General features: G+C 43.3%; 1 protein-coding gene across 1 annotated transcript in view; it reads right to left on the bottom strand.

The window, feature by feature from the left end:
• Window positions 1-460: 460 nt before the first annotated feature.
• The window catches only part of kmt2d (lysine (K)-specific methyltransferase 2D), a 211,852-nt gene continuing 191,877 nt past the window's right edge, over window positions 461-20,435 (bottom strand). The window contains exons 54-57 of the mRNA XM_069904938.1: window positions 18,472-18,588; window positions 10,400-10,473; window positions 5,017-5,125; window positions 461-3,226 (exon numbers count right to left, since the gene is read on the bottom strand). Of these exons, the coding sequence (XP_069761039.1) occupies window positions 3,134-3,226; window positions 5,017-5,125; window positions 10,400-10,473; window positions 18,472-18,588 (393 nt within the window). The 3' untranslated portion in view covers window positions 461-3,133. The remainder of the gene's footprint in view (window positions 3,227-5,016; window positions 5,126-10,399; window positions 10,474-18,471; window positions 18,589-20,435) is intronic.

Here is a 20,435-nt window from a genome sequence, read left to right on the forward strand (position 1 = left end):
CATCATCAGCCCAGTAAAAAGGACTCAAAAACTTGTCCAGATCACAGCTAAAGTCTGTTCACCACTCAAAAGAAATTGTCCCTTGAAACTCTTTTAGAATTAACAAACCAGATTGCAGATTATCCTCCAGAATCAGGTTCAGATACCTACATTCAAAAATTAAAACTGCCTCTGTGGAAAATAATTTGAAAGAAAAGTCAATGTGAGGTGGTTATTTCACGACTGAAACATTCAACCTCAAATAGTTCAGGAGTCCATTCCCCAAGAAACTGAACATGCTCTGATAAATGCTTGTTAATACATCCTGTTCTTTCTGCCATCACATCTGTGATGATGTTTGATGAAGATGAAAGTGGAATGACATGTATTGATAAAATTATTAAAACATAACCAAGAAAGCTCTTCACCATGGCAAGCACCTCATGCTAACATCAGACCAATAAATGTAATCCAAGGATGATTTTATTTCAAACAATTTTAATGCAGTAAATTCACCTCTGTAGGAACAATGTCCCTATTTATCATACAGTAATGCAAAGATGCTACATTTGTATTTAAAAAAGGTTTGTACAATCTAGCCAACATGATCATAAACGGTCTCTACATGTACCAGCGATGTACAGAATAAGCTTATTCCTGCAGGAGATTTAATACATAGAGCAAGAAACATCTTGGCTCTTTTGACATAAATTATATACAATTCAACTTATGTTCAGTACAAAAAAAAACATGCCACATACAATAAAAAAGGATAATTTTAATTCATTACCAGTGACAACATTTGCTGTACAGAATGCACACAACACAAACAAAAAAAAAACCTTTCATATTCTGGAAGTTGATTTTGTCATTTAAAAATACTCAAATCTCTGCTTTTGTTTTTGCTCCAATTGCAAGGATAAAATGCACCACAAGATACCGAGCTCAGAGTGTAAACCGTATGAACAAGGCTTTACTGCAAACAGGACATCTTCATTTGTTAACTGAACATGTTCCAACAATATATTACGTGACTGATCTCCCCAACTTGGAGAAGTCAGATCTGTCAAAGCATGAGGGCTCTGTGGACATCTTCAGTTAATATGAAAAAGCCCTATTTTTTTTAAAATTAGAATCTTCCATTAAAAGACACCCCGGCCTCTATCATTTGAAGAGGGGCAAAATCAGCTTTTATTATAAAAACAGTAAACACTGTAAGCTGAAATTTATCTAACATGATCTACATTACCTAGAATCTTCTCATTGCATGCTAATGTCTTCCCTGCTTCAATCCAACCAGCAGCTATTTTATATCACCAATACCAACCGTTCATTTGTACGAATGAGAATCTGATCCAGTGGTTTCTGCTTTGGAGATTTCTACAAGTTCTGTATTTACATTTTTACAGTTGCAGCGTGGAGAAGATGCAGTGGGGGAAGCAGCTTTCACGAATTGCGCCAATAAAAAAATCTCCCCCATCCAGACCTATCCTACTGTTCCGAATAAAATTCACACTTTTATATATATATTACAGGAACAAAACTACAGTAAAATGACTTGTGGAATCAAGTAGGTGAGAAATCCTTCAGTGCAAGTCTCCTCTGCAATAGATTTCAGAGAGAGTCCATTTGTGCATTGAACCAAATGCCCTAAATTTGCCTGTCGAAACTAACTGATCAGGATCGAGGGGGCCTCAGATCAAGTCTTCTTCGTGCCACCTTCTTTTTCACTATAGCTTGCATTATTGATCAGCAACTGAGGACTTGTAATTGAGGTTACAGGTCCCCACTCACTTCCTTAAATTGCTTTGAATTATTCTAGCTTTAAAAAGTCAATGATGTGATAGAAGAAACTCTCAACTACGACCCAACTTGAAAGGGAACGTCAAGATTCAGAATGGGGAGCTAGCCAATTTATCATTTGAATCCTCTGATTTCAACTGGACAGTTACAGATAGACTTTAACACTTATTATTGTGCCAGCCTGTGACCCTATATATGAAGTTCATTTCCAGTAAATTCCCACCAGAGAACCATTAAAACTGGTCCAAGTGAGTCCTTACCAATGTGGATTGTCTTTCAAAAAGTATCTTTTGCACATTTATGATCTTACACACCATGGCCAACATGGATGGATGCTTATATTTTTCTATCAAGCTACTTCATTATGTTTTTACTTCTTCTAGATATTGGTCAAACATGGAGTTAGCTTCCTTTGAAATAAATAATAATCTGGTGATGAGAACACACAAAAAGGGCCTGTTGCTTTAAAAAGTCAAAGACTTTGACAAAGTAATCAGAAATCTTGCAAACAAAAAAAATCCCACACTGATCCCCCAGGATACAATTAGGGCAAATAGCATGAGAAATCCAACATATTAATGTGGTTAAATTTGTCACACCCAAGGGACACCATCTCTTTAAAAATCTAGTGTTTTTTGGAGTGCTGTTAAGTACATTGCTGCCTTGGTTTCAAAATCAATTCACTCCCACAAGAAAAGTGTTTATTTTATGTGAAACCTGCAATATTCAAATATTTTTTTAAAAAAAAAACGCCATTTTCTTTGATTGTGAGATGTACTACATCTCTGTCTATCGCCAGAGACCCCTTCCAGCAGAGTTGGGAAACCTATAGACAATTCAATTCCAGTCTTCCCTCCTTTGGCTGAATTTCATTAGAAATATAATCTATCCTTTCGATACAGTCCCATCAGAAAAGGTCTGCACAGGCGAGAGATTCTCATTTTCACTCACTCCCCCTCTCTTGCAGGAACTACAGACAAAAAAAAATCCAGAGATTACATTCAGAAGCAACCCATAGACCTGGCAGGAAACGGAGTCACTGGCTGTGTATCTTAGTATCTTTTGTACACCTGCTTAGTCCTTTGTTTTATTAACTCGTTGTTTGCTAAATTTTGTTAATTGGTTCTGTACTTCTGAGCTGAACAAGATGACGACACTACCTCCCAAACATAGATGTACTCCAACGTGGAACGCAGCAAATTCTTCTTTGTGTACTAGTGAGAATTCTTCCCATCTTCATGTAGGATGATCTGTCAGAATGATTTATCCAAGGATACCAGATGGTGTCTGGAGTTCTGAACCATCAGAAATTATTGTGAATTCTGAGACCACTAAATTTGCTCTGTATGTTTTAGTTCATCCATTTCCTGCAGTTAAGCGCGCCACAGTGACAAGGGATCTTGTGCTGATCATCTTCAAAATCAAACTTATAATCATAAGTCAGCTAAAGAAAGAAAAATATATTAATACAACAAATATTTAAGACAATATTCAGTGAATACATAGTCAGAGGCCACATGGCCTGTTCCAATAGTTCAGTAACATTATGGCTGATCAGCTGATTTCTCATCTACCTTTGATAAGCAGGAGGGTGAAATGTTACTGAATATCTATTTCCCCCTTCCTTAAAAATATTCCAGGACTCTATTTTCCTTTTCCCTTTCAGGAAGAGTTCAGAGGAAAAAAATGTAATATTGTAGCAGCCGTGAAGTGGGTTGAGTGGGCGCACAGCGCGGTATTGCGAACCATCGCCGGCGCGGTTCTTCGGCGGGTGCAGGGAGCCATAAGACAGCTGGGTACTCACCCATTTAATGGACTGCATGTGCGCGGTGCTGCGTGCCGACTAACGTTGGTTTGTGGAGTCTCCTGCCAGAAGGTGCAGGACTCTCATTGTGCTCAATTTAAACCTGCTGGTTCCATGGATCAGCGGCAAACTCATAATGGTGTCCCACCCCGTCCCGTGGAGTCCGGGACGTGAGGTATATAAAAGAAGCCTGTAAAGTCTAAAAAAGTCTTGTGTTGACTAACCTGGTAGTGTGTATTGCATATCTGCATTAAATGGGTGAACCTTTTTAAAATAATTCTGTGACAAGAGAAAACGTGTTCTCACCCTCAGGATCTTGTTTCAATTAAGATGTCCTTTACTTTTCTAAACGCCATCATTTTTAAAATTTAAATTTAGAATTTTAAATTTGGACATACAGCACGGTAACAGGCCATTTCAGCCCACAAGCCCATGCCACCCAATTTACACCCAATTAACATGCAACCCCTGGTATGTTTTGAACAGTGGGAGAAAACCAGAGCACCCGGAGGAAACCCACGCAGACACGTGGAGAACATACAAACTCCTTACAAACATTGTGGGATTCAAATCCCAGTCCCTATTGCTGGTGCTGTAACAGCGTTGTGCTAACCGCTACCTTGTTACGCTATTTTGCAACCCTTGTTTATCCAACCTCACTTCAGAAAACAATTTGCCCATTCCCAGTATTAATCTAGTGAAAGTACTCTGTATTGCTTCCTCTGCGTTAACATCCTTCCTTAAACAAGGACACTAATAATGGTTGGCGTAGCGGTTACCGCAATGTTTTTAGAGCGCCAGTGACTGGGACAAGGGTTCGAATCCTGCGCAGTCTGTAAGGAGTTTGTATGTTCTCCCCGTGTCTGCGTGGGTTTTCCCCGGGGGCTCCAGTTTCCTCCCACTGTTCAAAATGTACCAGGTGTAGGTTACTTGGGTGTAAATTGGGTGGCATGGACACATGGGTCGAAATGGCCTGTTACCATGCTCTATGTCTAAATTTTTTAAAAAACTCCAGATCTTATTTGTCTTGTGCTCTGTGTAACTGAAGCATTAATTCCTTACTTTTGTATTCAATTCCCTTCACAATAAATGATAACATCAATAGTTACTCTAGTTACTTCCAGTACCTGCATACGTACCTTTTGTAAATCATGTACCAGGAAAACTAGAGGCCTCGACATCTCAGAGCTCTGCAATCTCTTACTATTTAGATTATGTTTCTTTAGCAGTGGAGAAGGCAGAGAACAGACATGCCAGTGCGGGTATTGGAAGGGGAATCGAAATGACATGCAAACAGAAGCCTCGGGTGGTTGTTGTGGACAGAGCAAAAGGTGAAACATGTGAAATAAAAACTTACTATTATACTCTTCTATGTGTGGACAGTACATTTCTTGAATCCTCCATTCTTTTCCTTTTTTAAAATCACTTACCTCTTCACCTTTTGGAATTCGCCTGCTTGAGATAATGATTATTTTGTCCTCCTTATCGAAGGTCACAACCTCTGCCACACAGTTGGGGGCACAGGAATGATTGATATATCTGAACAGTAGAAAAGCAGCCAATGAGCACAACAAACTGTTATAAATATTTCACAATCTATCAAACAGCAAAATGAAAAGTACTACAAATTCAAAAATTACTATGATACCTAATGCTGGAATGCTAATACATCTCAAGTAGAGTACAATGCTGCTATTGTAGTGACTGGCAAAACATCTCTAAGCATTAATTCCAAAATATGCAATTTATAAACAATATATTATTTTCCTTTGCATTTTGCAAGAAGGCGCTTGCGTCCAAATCATGCAATCAGACTTTGTTGGCCTAGAATTAATTTCCCACTCTGTTCTCTTGGATGCAAACACTATGGATGGGTGACAAACAAGGAAATGGGGTAGAAATTCTCAAGAGAGGATTGAAGGGGGTCTGCTTAGAACAGAGATGTGGAGGAATTTCTTCAGCCAGAGGGTGGTGGAAAAAATAACATACCAAAAAATCCAGAGATCTTTCTTCTAAGTAATATAAGAAGTAAGGAATTAGGCCTCAAATTGGATAAAGCGCAAAAAAGATTTATTATGATAGCCTTAGCAGTAGCAAAAAAATATATAATGTCAACTAGGAAAATGGAAGAGAGCCTGAAAGTACAGCAATGGTACATGGAAATGGATAAATGTATTCCATTGGAAAAAAATAACATATAATTTAAAAAATAAAGTCACAACGTTTGAACAAATTTGGGAACCGTACATGGAACATAACAGAGAGGGCTTGCCTCAGACCTCCACCCCCTAAAATGATAAGAAGACAAAATGACTTGATCCAGTGTGTAAAAGTAGATGACACATTTTTCTTGTTTATTTTTCATTGTGTGATGACATTGTTTAATGGTTATATTGTATTGTATATGTTGAATATTTATTGGTTTTGGAGTGGGGGAAAAAAAGGGAGAAAATGCTACTGTGTATATTTAGTGAGAAATGTTTTTATATATTTTGGTTGATATAGTTCACAATATGAAAAATAATTTTTTTTAAAAAAGCCAGAGGGTGGTGAATATGTGGAATTGGTTGTCACAGGCAGTTGTGGAGGCCAAGTCATTGCGTATATATATTTAAGGGAGAGATTGAGAGTGTGACAGATTATGTTATATTTTATATATATATATATATATATATATATGTTTTAAAGGAGATACATTGTGGCAATTTTCATTTAAAATGTCAGAGCTCTGTTCAAGCCAGGCAGTTCAGGCTCCGAGTGCTTTTGCACAAACTTTGAAGAATGCCTATAAGGACTTCACAAGTAGGTGTTAATTGGACTTGCTGAGGAGTAATGGATTATTGTTTTGGAAAGAAACAGATGAACGAACTCAGAAGATTGGGCCCAGTGCCGCGGTCTGTCTGAGTGCAGTTTGCTGTTCTAAAAGGGTCATGTGGTCTTACTCTGAGTAAGAGAGAATTCAGTTCTACAGTTCAGCAGCAGCTGGGACTGGAACTGGAACTTGACAAGCAGGAAAGCTTGTGGAAAAACCCCATTTTGAAGACTGGTTGTGAGTTCTCAGTTCAGCCTAGTCAAAGCCCTTGTGGTCCATACAAGAGGAGATGGCTGGCTGTATAATATTTCACTTGAAATAAGGGAAACAGAAAAGGAACACTATGGTGACGTGAAAGAAAGAGGTTATCATCTGGAAAACCCTGATAAGGCAAGTTTCTTCAGCAAGACACTGACGTGGCTGATCAGAAGGAATCAGTTTGTGTCCAGCAAACAAATCTCTCTCTGAAAACCGACAAGAACCTTCTTGAGCGGTAACCATTTACCTTTCAAACACCAAAGCCTGGTGAAGATTCATAAATCTTAAATTCTGTGCACATTATAAGAATTGCCTGATACCAGTGAACTTGGAGGAATGAGAAGTGAGATTGGACTGTGAATCAAATAACTTTTCTGAACTTATACACACATTACACATACCTGCGCTTAAAATTAGGGGGTTAAGTTAATAGTAACAAGTTAAAGTTGATCCTGTTTTCATGTTTAAAGATTATAAAAAGTAATCTTTGTTTTTTTTTTTTTTTAAATTTTTTTATTTTTCACACCATAAATCACATTAGCCATGATATACACTATTTCTTTTCACACATATACAGTGACTTTTTCTCCCCCCCCCTTTCCTCCCAAACCACCCCCCCACCCCCCCTCTCATCCATTTTATGTATACAATCTAGGTTGCATTAAGCCAGTCAGACAATGTTGTCATTCAACAAAATTACACCAGAAATTCTACTGAGTCCATTCTTTTCTTTCCTTCTCCTTCCATCAACTTAGGTAATGTTTGTCCCCGGTAGGTTTTCGCTATTGTATTTAATGTAAGGCTCCTATACTTGTTCGAATATTTCAATATTATTTCTTAACCAATATGTTATTTTTTCTAATGGAATACATTTATTCATTTAAATTTGGTAGTTTCTTCCTTTTAATTTGGTTATGTATTCCATTAATATTTAAAGACATATAGTTCAGCGTAACCCTTTTATATTTTGTTTATCTTCTCTTTCCGTTTTTCCATCATTACCTTTCCTCCTTTTCCATTTCTGTTTTCTTATTTTCAACTCTTTATAAGACAACATTCCTACAACATCTAACATTTTCCTTGTTCTCCTATTTCTATCTTATTTATCCCCAATCTCCCCTTCACCTCCTGAGTTGTCCTTTATCCCTTGTCGGACAACCACATCTCCCCTCTCCATTTGGATTTGCGAATCCACTCGCAAGCGTCAACTGATTTTGCAGTGACCGCTATTTCCCCCCACCCCGCCTCCCCCAGAAAAGATTTCACTTTTCATATGTCACAAAGGTCCCTCTTTTAATTCCCTCCTTATTCTCTCTATTCCATTACCTTCCCTTATTAATTCTTGTCTATACTATCTATATTTTCCTCTAAGTACAGATACATTCATGTATGCTCATTGTCTCTATTCACTCTTATACCTCTTTACCTGCATACATATCAATCGTGATCATTTTTACTCTCATTACCCGTCTTCATCCCTCAGTCTATTTTTGTCTTTACCCACATACATATCAGTCGTGATCATTTTAACTCTCATTACCCGTCTTCCTCCCTCAGTCTATTTTTGTAATTGTTCTGCAAATTTTCGTGCTTCTTCTGGATCCGAGAATAGTCTGTTTTGTTGTCCTGGAATAAATATTTTCAATACCGCTGGATGCTTTAGTATAAATTTATACCCTTTCTTCCATAAAATCGCCTTTGCTGTATTGAACTCTTTTCTCTTCTTTAGGAGTTCAAAACTTATATCTGGATAAATGAAGATTTTTTGCCCTTTATACTCCAGTGGTTTGTTGCCCTCTCTTACTTTTTCCATTGTCTTCTCCAGTACCTTTTCTCTTGTAGTATATCTTAGGAATTTTACTACAATAGATCTTGGTTTTTGTTGTGGTTGTGGTTTAGAGGCCAATACTCTATGTGCCCTTTCTATTTCCATTTCATGCTGTAGTTCTGGACATCCTAGGGTCTTAGGGATCCACTCTTTTATAAACTCCCTCATATTCTTGCCTTCTTCATCTTCCTTAAGGCCCACTATCTTTATGTTATTTCTTCTGTTATGGTTTTCCATTGTATCTATTTTTTGAGCTAGTAGTTCTTGTGTCTCTTTAGTTTTTTTATTAGATTTCTCCAATTTCTTTTTTAAGTCTTCTACCTCCATTTCTGCTGCTACTGCCCGCTCTTCCATCTTGTCCATTTTTTTCCCATTTCTGTTAAGGTCATCTCCATTTTAATTATTTTCTCCTCTGTGTTGTTTATTCTTTTTCTTAAATCCTTAAATTCCTGTGTTTGCCATTCTTTAAATGACTCCATGTATCCTTTAATAAGAGCAAGTATATCCTTTACCTTGCCTATCTTTTCTTCTATTTCACCATACTCTTCCTCTTCTTCTTCCTCTGGGTTGACCATCTGTTGTTTCTTTGTTGCCCTTTCCTCCTCTTCTATCTTGTTTCTATTGTCTTCTGTGGTCTCTTCTTGCTGCAGGTGTTCTGCAGCTGTCGTTGCCGGCTGTGGAGATCGACTCCCCAGCTGGTCCCCCCTCCCGTCGGTGTGTTTTTCTTCATTCGCATCGCGCATGCGCGAAACTTCGCGCATGCGCGGTTGCGCACTTTTGCTCGGCTCTGCGAGCCATTTTTGTAGTCCATTATTTACCGACCTGAGGGAGCGGGTTTCTCTCTCCGCAGCGGGCCTCTTCGGACAGGTAAGGCCTTCACCTTTTTCCTCCTTTGTCTTCTCTTCCTCTCTTCTTACCGTTGCTTTCGACTTTTCTTTTTTTGTCGCCATCTTCTTTCCACCTTTATACTCACTTTTCTGTAACTTTTATTTCTGTGCCTTTGTGTTTTCTCTTGTTTTTCCCGACTTTTCTGGAGAGGGCTGGAGTTCACCGTCCGGCCACTACTCCATCGCGTGACTCCTCTCAAAAGTAATCTTTGTTTAAGTTACCATTTGTCTTGGTGAATATCTATTGCTGTTGGGTTTAGGTTCTTGATTAGCCTCGGCATCAAATGTTAAGGGGAGAAGGCCAGGCAGTGGGGCTGAGTGGGAAAATGGATCAGCTCATGATGAAATGGCAGGGCAGACTCGATAGGAGTAGAAATAGGCTATTCAGCCTATGTCTTGTGTTTTTAAAAATCTTTACTTCTGTGTTTGTGTGTGTATGTATACATACATACAGGTACTCCCCAACTTGCGTCCATCCGCACATATGACCAAATTTTTTAAAATATAAAATTTACGTGGTATATGTTGTATTTGACAAACTATAACAGGTATACAGGGCATGTAAGAGCCAAAATGTGCGTACTTACCTTGTTAGTCGGGATCCCAGGGTCAGTAGGGTGGGCGCGGCCGTCTTGATTCCTGTGTGCATGCGCGAGTTTTCGGTTGGCACATGCACGGTGGGTTCAGGTATGGAGTTCGGTTAGCGCATCCACGAGAATTAAGGGCACAAATTCAATATCGTTAGGGTGCTTAACTCTTGTGTATGCGCCAACCTAACTCCAATACGCGAAGACTTGTGCATGCACACAGGAACCAAGATGGCCACACCCAGCCAACGGACCACGGGATGCCGACTAACAAGTATGCAATTCCAACATTCGTCCATTCTGAGATACGACCAGTCATCCAGAACGAAACGTGGACATATGTCGGGGAGTACCTGTACATCGGACTTTGCTTGTCATTCACTGGAATTCCATCAAGTTTCATACTCCCACTGATGTCAGCCCAATGGAAATGTCACCTACCTGGCTGGGCCTCCAGTTAATGTAGCATCAATCACATGCTCATTATTAATTCGAAACATATAAACACCTCGATTCTGAAGAAAAAGCAAAAAAAAAAAAAAAATCGAGTCAATCTTGTACTTCATTTTACCCTCCCCAACTTTTTTTGATAACCATAGTTTTCCACTGTTGACACAGTCGCATACTTCAGATAAAGTTGTGTTTTTAAAATAAAAAAAAATTAGACTTATAGCACGGTAACAGGCCTTTTCGGCCCACAATTCCGTGTCGCCCAATTACATGACTTACAATCAGCGGTATGTTTTGAAGGGTGGAAGTAAACCGGAGCACCCAGAGGAAACCCAAATAGATACAGAGAGAAAGTACAAACTCCTTACAGACAGTGCAGGATTCAAACTCCAGTCCTAGTCTGGGAGTAAAATTGCAAAGTATCTATGACATTAGTTACAAAACAAAACTCCATGAACTGTAAAGGAAGGAGTACAGAAATGTGTACCCTTTGCACAACCCTACTGATGGCTCTTTTACAGTGGCAACACATTTTCTTCAAAATGACATTTGCACACTTTTAAATAAGAGGAACTGTATCTTTTGGGATTGTTACTCCAGAACATTTCTTGTTTCTTACAAACATCTTGCAAGTTTAGAACTTCTCCAATTTTACTCTCAATCATTTCAGTCTCTCAAAGTCATTTTCATGGATCAAGTCCCAGATCTTTCCTGGTGATCGTATAAAATAACATAAAAATGAACAAATCATATTCAGTGAGAGCTTTTTGCTCCTAGACTACAGTTTCACTAAATATCACCACGATCTTCAAAAGTGATGAAACAAGTTCAAGTGAAATGCTATTAAAAGTTTGAAACTCAGATAGATGTTTTGAAGAAAGATGAACATGGCCATGAACAAGCCATTTTTTTTTGAAAACAGCATGGTCAAAGGAGCAGACACCTGAACAGTTTCAGCATACCATATAGAATTCCACATACACTTTCTGATACAGGCTATTAGATTGAAAATATTTAATGCATACCAAATTTCATGCAATTTTACATAAATATATACACAAGAACTTTAACGCAACTCATCAAGAACAATGAGTCACCTTTCAGAGAGGCTTTCAAGTTAAGGCTCATAAAATGGTGTGAGAACAACCCGAGTGTGAATGTTGACAGAAGAGAAGACAAAGGTCAACTATTCTTCACTGCACGACAATGCTTCAGTCATAGAGAGCACTAACTTCCTTGGCGTGCATGTAAGGGATGACCTATCCTGGATTCAACACCTCATTAGTCAGGAAGTGCCTACACATCCTGAGAAAGCTGAGGGGGATAAGGCTACTGGTCCCCACCTTGACAATCTTTTGCAAAAGCACAATTACAAATGTCCTGTCTGGCTGCATCACACTGGCACCTTGTCCTAGTAATTAACGGCCAAGATACTGGTTAAGGGTCCAGTGTGAAAGCTCCTTAATTGGCACGCAGGCATCAAATCACACTGGGGATGGACCGCCTAGGTAGGGTGTATCATCCCCAGGGTCATCTGATACCTGTGTGGCGATTAAGGAGCTTTCACACTGGACCCTTAACCAGTATTGGCCGTTAATTACTAGGACAAGGTGCCATGGAAAAGGGACATGGACTATCCAGGGACAAAGTAGTGACGCATTAATGACATTTTTGCATGAGTGCAGGAATGTGAAGGAAACAAAAGATTAAAAAGGTATATAAACTTTGCCGACCTTTATAAATCTCGAAAGGACCATAGGAAAATCACAGGGGGAGGGAGAGTGAAGGTAGACCTGCCCTCCCCGAATTCTGTGCGGCAGAGAAACGCCTCCATGAGTGCTTCATGCATACAACCCTTTCTCTGTCGCATGGAATTCCAGGAGGGCAGGTCCAACATCGCTTTTTCCCACGGTCTTTATAAATTGTCCGCTATAGCCACTTCCACTTTCACACAGTCCTTTATAAATTTACGAAGGTTATTATAGGTTGGACAACAATAGGGGCTTGAAGGGCTCGTACTGTGCTGTATATAATGTTTAATTATCTTATAATTTAGGGATGATTAATTTTGTTAAAATATAAGATCATGATTTCGGGCAGGTCCACCATCGCTCGATGTGTCACTCAGACATCACTGTTTGAGGATAAGACTCCTCTATCCCCGGGGATGCCTTGTAATGAGTGTGAAAGAACACAGAGAACCAGTTAATAGTGGTCCAGTGTGAACGGCAAAAATGGCTTCTTTAACTGGTTCACTGAACTGCCAATTTATTGGTTAGCCAGTGTGAAAAGGGCTACTGTGTGGTATGGTAACTGCAAAATATTAAGACTATACAGATGATCATCAAAATGGCAGAGAGGATCACTGGGATCTCCCTTTAATCTATTGACAACATTTACTGGGAGTGTTGCCTAAATATAGTTCAAGGAATTATAGAAAACCCTTTCCATCCAGTGCACAGTGCAGCCTAACCCACTACCATCAAGAAGGTGGTATAGAAGCATCAAAATCAGGACAGCCAGGCTGGGAAATAGCTTTTTCCTGCAGGCTGTGAGACTGATGAACGGTATCCTGCAACTGTGTAAATCATCCCAAATATTTTGATTATTTATGTGATCCTCATGTACTGTGTATTGTGTGGAGAGCATGGTCTGGAGAGACACGGTTTCGTCAGGTTGTATATGTACAAACTGGAACTTGATAAAACTTAAAATAATACTGATAGACACCAGCATACAGTTTACATTGTGTACATTATTCACTACTCAATTTAGTGCTATCTTGTCAGAATGATGCCTGTGTGGCGGCGCACATCCTTACGGCGAACCGGCCCCGCTTGTATCGCCACTTGGCGGGGCAGCCATGGGGACATGGCGTCGTCAGAGGTTTCTCTCTGACTCCAGCATCCCTTCCAGCGCGTGCCCTGGGCAGTGATTATGATGTCACAATGCACCAGGTGACTGAGCTCATGCTGCCCTTAAAGGGGCGCACTGAATGTGAATAAAAAGTCGTTAACGACCTTCGGTGTGGCAGCAGTGATTTCTTTCAGCTCCTGCAAGCGCCACAGTGGTGACCCCGACGGGCCCAGACGGCTATCTGGACCCAGCGAATGATGGACGCAACTGAGGTGAACACAGTAGCCCTCAAACTTCCCCCCCTTCTGGCCCCATCACCCACGGATGTGGTTCGGGCAGGCGGAGGCACAATTCCACCTCTGCAACATCTCAGCCGACGCCATAACATTTTACCACGTCATGGGGACACTGGACCAGGACACGGCAGCGAGGGTGGACGACATCATTCACCGGTCACTAGCCGCCCTCAAAAACCTACTCCTGTGGACGTTTGGCCTCACTCCCCAGCAGCGTGCTTCCAGGCTCTTACACCTGGATGGGTTGGGGGAATCGCAGCCCCTCAGCCTTCATGGACAAAATGCTGGTGGCCCTGGCGGAGGATCATGAACCATATTTCCTCTTCCGCCAGATATTCCTTGAACAGAAGACAATGCGGCTCCATCTGTCTGAATAGGACTTTTCCGACGCACTGTAAGGACGCAGCCCGGGTAGATGCCCTCTGGCGCGAAAAACAGGAGAACGAGGCAGCCCTCAGCCAAGTTTCCAAGCAGGGTTCCCGCCGTCCGCAGGATACCAAGCATAAGCCAGAGGAAACCCAGTCAACATGGTGCTTTTATCACCAGTGTTGGGGAGTGAAAGCCTGCAAGTGCTGCTAGCCCTGCGACTTCCAGGGAAACGGCCAGGCCTTTCGCTCGGTGCGCCTGGGCACGGCCATGGTAGCCACCACCACAGACGAGTTCGCCGAGATCCTCAGTGAGTTCCCTGCCATCCTGGAGCCACGCTTCGATGCGCCTCCCCCCACCATGGAGTTTTCCATCACATCTCCACGAAAGGCCCCCCCGTTGCACGCCAGAGCTGCCACCGGAGAAGCTAAAACAGGAAAAGGAGGAATTCTCCAGGCTTCAGGAGCTGGGCATCGTTCGGCAGTCAGACAGCGTTTGGGTGGCGCCATTACACATGGTCCCGAAGTCATCGGGAGGGGGGAGTTTGGAGGCCCTGCGGAGACTACAGACAGGTAGCCGGTCCCCCATATCCAGGACTTCGCGGCCAACCTCCATGGCGCGTGGTTCTTTTCAAAAGTCGATCTGGTGCGTGGATACCACCAGATCCCGGTACACCCCGATGATGTTGGAAAGACCGCTGCCCAGACGTTTCAGCGCCTCATGGATGCAGTGGGCAGGGATTTGGACGTTGTCTTCATATGACAAAGGCCCATCTCCGTACCCTATTCGCCCGGGTGGCAGAATTCGGCCTCCCGGTCAACAAGGCCAAATGCCAGTTTTGGAAACAGTCATTGCAGTTCCTGGGGCACACCTTCTCAGCGTCTGGGGCAGCTCCGGCACCGGAGAAAGTGACATCCGTCCAGCGTTTTCCCAAACCTCCTCCCTCAAGGGCTTGCAGGAATTATTGGGAATGGTAAATTTTTACCAGAGATTCATCCCCAACGCTGCCCGCATCATGCTCCCTCTTTTTGCGCTGATCGCGACGAAAGAGAAGACCCTGGCCTGGTCAGAGGAGGCGGATGAGGCCTTCACTGTAACGAAACAGGCCCTCACAGAGGCGACTTTGTTGGTGCACCAGCACCCGGAACGGCGCTCTCGGTCGATGCTTCCGCCACGGCGGTCGGGGAAGTTCTGGAACAGTGGCTGGACAGGCAGTGGCAGCCGCCGGAGCTTAAATACAGTGCGTTCGACCGGGAGCTCCTGGCGCTGTACCTGGCCATCCGCCACTTCTGATACTTCTTGGAGGGCAGAACTTTCATCATTTTTACCGATCACAAGCCCCTCACCCAAGCACTGGCTATGGCCAAGGACCCGTGGTCGGCCAGGCAACAGCGCCACCTGTCCTACATGTCCGAATTCACGACAGACATCCGGCACAGGGTGGGGAAGGACAAGCCATAAGCACGCTAGCTCCCGGCCTCGACTGTGCGCAACTAGCGCAGGCCCAGCAGCACAACGCCGAAACTCAAGCTCTCCGGACCGCCATCTCAGGTATCCAGCTTGAGGATATCCAGCTTCCTGACCGTCCAGCCACTGGTCTGCGACACCTCCACCGGCTCACCGCGCCCAATAGTCCCACAGGAGTGGAGGGCAAGGGATGTCAGCTCTATCCACGATCTTGCCCACCCCTCAGTAAAAACTACTCTGCATATGGTGGTGTAGCGATCCATCTGGCATGGCCTCAAGAAGGAGGTGGCAGCGCTAACCCGCAACTGCATCAGGTGCCAGATGTCTAAAGTCCACAGGCACACGTAGGTCCCTGTTCAACATTTCGACTCGGTAACATGGAGGTTCCAGCATATCCACGTGGATGTCGTGGGGTCCTTGCCGGTGTCCAGGGAGTCGTGGTACCTGTTTACCATAGTGGACAGAGCAACCAGGTGGCCGGAAGTCATCCCAGTCCGTGATGCATCAGCGGAGACGTGTGCTAGAGCACTGGTCAGCCAGTGGATCGCTTGTTTCGGCATGCCGGCGCACATCACAAGCGAGAGGCGCCCAATTTATCTCCTCACTATGGTCGCAGCTGACAAGGCTTTTAGGGATAACACTGCACCACATCACGGCCTACCTCCCACACTCTAATGGGTTGGTAGAGAGGTTCCACCAACACCTTAAGTCCGCTCTGATGGCAAGACTTTCCGGCCCCAACTGGGTGGACAAGTTCCCCTGGGTTCTCCTTGGGATTAGGACGGCGCCGAAGGAGGACATGCAAGCCATGTCAGCAGAAATGGTTTACAGCGCGCCACTCTCCCTGCCAGGCGAATTTTTCGGCCCGGAGGCCGAGACAACGCACAATGAAGGTGAGCGGCTCACTGCAACGCCCATATGAAGGGCCGTACAAGGTTCTCCGGCAGTCGGGTGGGTCTTTTACTTTAGATGTGGGGGCAGGGAAGAACTGTTTACTGTGGACCGCTTAAAGGCTGGTCATTTACACTTATCAAAGCCGGTGCAGACTGTCGCCAGAGTGACAGGACGTGTAGCTGGTTCTGGGGGGGGGGGTTGTTGTGTGGTGGCGCACATTCTCATGGCGAACCGGCCCCGCTTGTATCGCCACGTGGCGGGGCAGCCTTGGGGACATGGCGTCGTCAGAGGTTTCTCTCTGACTCCAGCATCCCTTCCAGCGCGTGCCCTGGACAGTGATTATGACGTCACAATGCACCAGGTGACTGAGCTCATGCTGCCCTTATAGGGGCGCACTGAATGTGAATAAAAAACAGTCGTTAACGACCATCAACGTGGCAGCAGTGATTTCTTTCAGCTCCTGCAAGCTCCACACCTGATTCATTAAAATCCACTTTATTTAATTTACATCAGCTTAACAATTTGAAGTCATAAATTCAGACTTTGGGGAAATAGAAAAATGTTGAGTGATTTTGTAGAAGTGACATGGGCCGCAGGGTCACACAGGTTGCAACTAGCTGCTGGAAGTGGGTCAGGCAGCAGGTGTAGTTGATGTTTCAGGTTGAGACTGCATCAGATACTGCCTTGGCCTGGTGAGTTCCTCCAGCAGCTTAGTTTCTTTTGTCCCAGAATCCAGCATCTTGTATTTCCAAGGTCACTCTTCAGCCCAGTTACCCGTGCCAGCTCGATGAGAGAGCAATCAGTTGACCTATTTTCCCCACCTATAGGCTTTTGAAGCTTCTTTTAAAATGCAAGTAGATAAATACTTAAAATGTCAGAAAACAAGCACATTCTCAGGCTCTACTCATCTTACTTGGATTTTCCAGTGACATACACAAATCCTCAACTTAAAAAAAAAGAAGAGCATAAGAAACAGGAGCAGAAGTCAGCCATCTGGCCCGTCGAGTCTGCTCCACCATTCAATGAGATCATGGCTGATCTGATGATCATCTCCACCGACCTGCCTTTCCCCCATATCTTTTAATTCCCCTATTATGTAAAAATCTACCCAACCTGGTCTTAAATATATTTACTGAGGCCATCTCCACTGCTTCAATGGGCAGTGAATTCCACAGATTCATCCCCCTCTGGGGAAAGAAGTTCCCCCTCATCTCCATCCTAAATCTACTCCCCTGGATCTTGAGGCTATGTCCCAAAGTTTTGGTCTCCCCCACCAATGGGAACAATTTATCTAATATCAATGCCTTTCATAATTTTATACATTTCTATAAGATCCCTCTCGTTCTTCTAAATTCCAGCGAGTCCAGTCCCAGACGACTCAATCTCTCCTCATAGGCCAACCCCCTTATCTCTGGAATCAACCTGGTGAACCTCCTCTGCACCCCCTCCAAACCCAGTACATCCTTCCTCAAGTAAAGAGACCAGAGCTGCAAGCAGTACTCTAGATGTGGTTTCACCAGCACGGGTATACCTCATTTTACGAATATGTGCTTTACAAATAAGACCCATGTTCACTTTTACAAAAGGGTTTGAATGGGTTTTTGTTTTACAAAAATAGCCTTCAATAGTAGTGAATTGGTCATCGCTTTACGCCATTTCGGTTTCAAGGGAACGCTCTACTTTCGTAAAGCGGGGTAGACCTGTAACTTGCTCTATAGCAGCATAACCTCAGTGCTCCTAAACTCAAATGAAAGCCAATATTCCATTTGCCTTCTTGATAGCCTACTGCACCTGTAAAAGTGGTCTCTTCCCAGAGTCTCCATTGCTGTTCAAATAACTGTCCAATCTCTCAGTCACTTCTTTGCTCATATGAACAGTACCTGAATTTAACATGTCAATTGTATTGTTAAGGTGACTTGGATTGCTGTGACTGAGAATCGCAATGCAGGGATAAATACATGAGGTACAAATTTGGCAAATATTAAAAGTTAGAGCGATACAAAAACTAATGGAATTAGAGTGGAAAAAATATACATATAATGGCCTTTTTTTATTTTAAGCTTGAAACTAGAGTCAATGGAGTAAAAATTAAGGTGCCAAAATACCTGTGCCTTATTAATAAATTAGCTTTGTCATTATGTTTGAACCACTATACAACATAAATGCACAATGACTAATCCATACCTGAGTCTCATACAATTTCTCCCTGCGATTTGCAACCTCATTACGAATGATTGTCCCTATATATTCAATCACCATTGTGTGCTTCTCAAGGTCTTTAGCTGCATAGAGACCCAGGCCCTATAGAACAAAGACAAAAATTAAACATTAATGCAAATTAAAATATAGAAAGATTAACATGGAGATACACATCGGGAGGCTTGCAACTTCCTAACTAAGAATTATTATCAAGTGGCTTGATTGAGATTTCTTACTTCTTTATTTGAGGAATCAGAAAAACCAGCAGGGGTCAAAATAGAGGTGGATAAAATAGAGAAATTAGCAGAGGAATTCAAATACAAATGGAATTCTCTTTTTTTTCTTTCTTTGGCTTGGCTTCGCGGACGAAGATTTATGGAGGGGTAATGTCCACGACTGCTGCAGGCTCGTTGGTGACTGACAAGTCCGATGCGGGACAGGCAGGAATGGTTGCAGCGGTTGCAAGGGAAGATTGGTGGGTTGGGGTTGGGTGTTGGGGTTTTCCTCCTTTGTCCTTTGTCAGTGAGGTGGGCTCTGCGGTCTTCTTCAAAGGAGGTTGCTGCCCGCCAAACTGTGAGGTGCCAAGATGCACGGTTGGAGGCAAGATCAGCCCACTGGCGGAGGTCAATGGGGCAGGCACCAAGAGATTTCTTTAAGCAGTCATTGTACCTCTTCTTTGGTGCACCTCTGTCTCGGTGGCCAGAGAAGAGCTCGCCATAGAACACGATCTTGGGAAGGCGATGGTCCTCCATTCTGGAGACGTGACCCACCCAGCGCAGTTGGGTCTTCAGCAGCTTGGATTCGATGCTTGCAGACTCTCCCAGCTCGAGTACTTCGATGTTGGTGATGAAGTCATTCCAATGAATGTTGAGGATGGAGCGGAGACAGCTCTGATGGAAGTGTTCTAGGAGCCGTAGGTGATGCCAGTAGAGGACCCATGATTCGGAGCCGATCAGGAGCGTGGGTATGACAACGGCTCTGTACACGCTAATCTTTGTGTGTTTCTTCAGGTGGTTGTTTTTCCAGACTCTTTTGTGTAGTCTTCCAAAGGTGCTATTTGCCTTGGTGAGTCTGTTGTCTATCTCTTTGTCGATCCTTGCATCAGATGAAATGGTGCAGCCGAGGTAGGTAAACTGGTTGACCGTTTTGAGTTTTGTGTGCCCGATGGAGATGTGGGGGGGGGGGGGGCTGGTAGTCATGGTGGGGAGCTGGCTGATGGAGGACCTCAGTTTTCTTCAGGCTGACTTCCAGGCCAAACATTTTGGCAGTTTCCGCACAACAGGACGTCATGCGCTGGAGAGCTGGCTCTGAATGGGCAACTAAAGCGGCATCGTCTGCAAAGAGTAGTTCACAGACAAGTTGCTCTTGTGTCTTGGTGTGAGCATACAGGCGCCTCAGATTGAAGAGGCTGCCATCCGTGCGGTACCGGATGTAAACAGCGTCTTCATTGTTGAGGTCTTTCATGCCTTGTTTCAGCATCATGCTGAAGAAGATAGTAAAGAGGGTTGGTGCGAAGACGCAGCCTTGCTTCACGCCGTTGTCAATGAAAAAGGGTTCGGAGAGCTCATTGCTGTATTTGACCCGACCTTGTTGGTTTTTGTGCAGTTGGATAACCATGTTGAGGAACTTGGGGGGGCATCCGAGGCACTCTAGTATTTGCCAAAGCCCTTTCCTGCTCACGGTGTCAAAGGCTTTGGTGAGGTCAACAAAGGTGACGTAGAGTCCTTTGTTTTGTTCTCTGCACTTTTCTTGGAGCTGTCTGAGGGCAAAGACCATGTCAGTAGTTCCTCTGTTTGCGCGAAAGCCACACTGTGATTCTGGGAGGACATTTTCGGTGACACTAGGCATTAGTCTATTAAGGAGAATCCTAGCGAAGATTTTGCCTGCAATGGAGAGATTCCCCTGTAGTTTGAGCAATCTGATTTCTCGCCTTTGTTTTTGTACAGGGT

The sequence above is a fragment of the Narcine bancroftii genome, chromosome 12 (genome assembly GCF_036971445.1).
Source record: "Narcine bancroftii isolate sNarBan1 chromosome 12, sNarBan1.hap1, whole genome shotgun sequence".
Lineage (NCBI taxonomy): Eukaryota > Metazoa > Chordata > Chondrichthyes > Torpediniformes > Narcinidae > Narcine > Narcine bancroftii.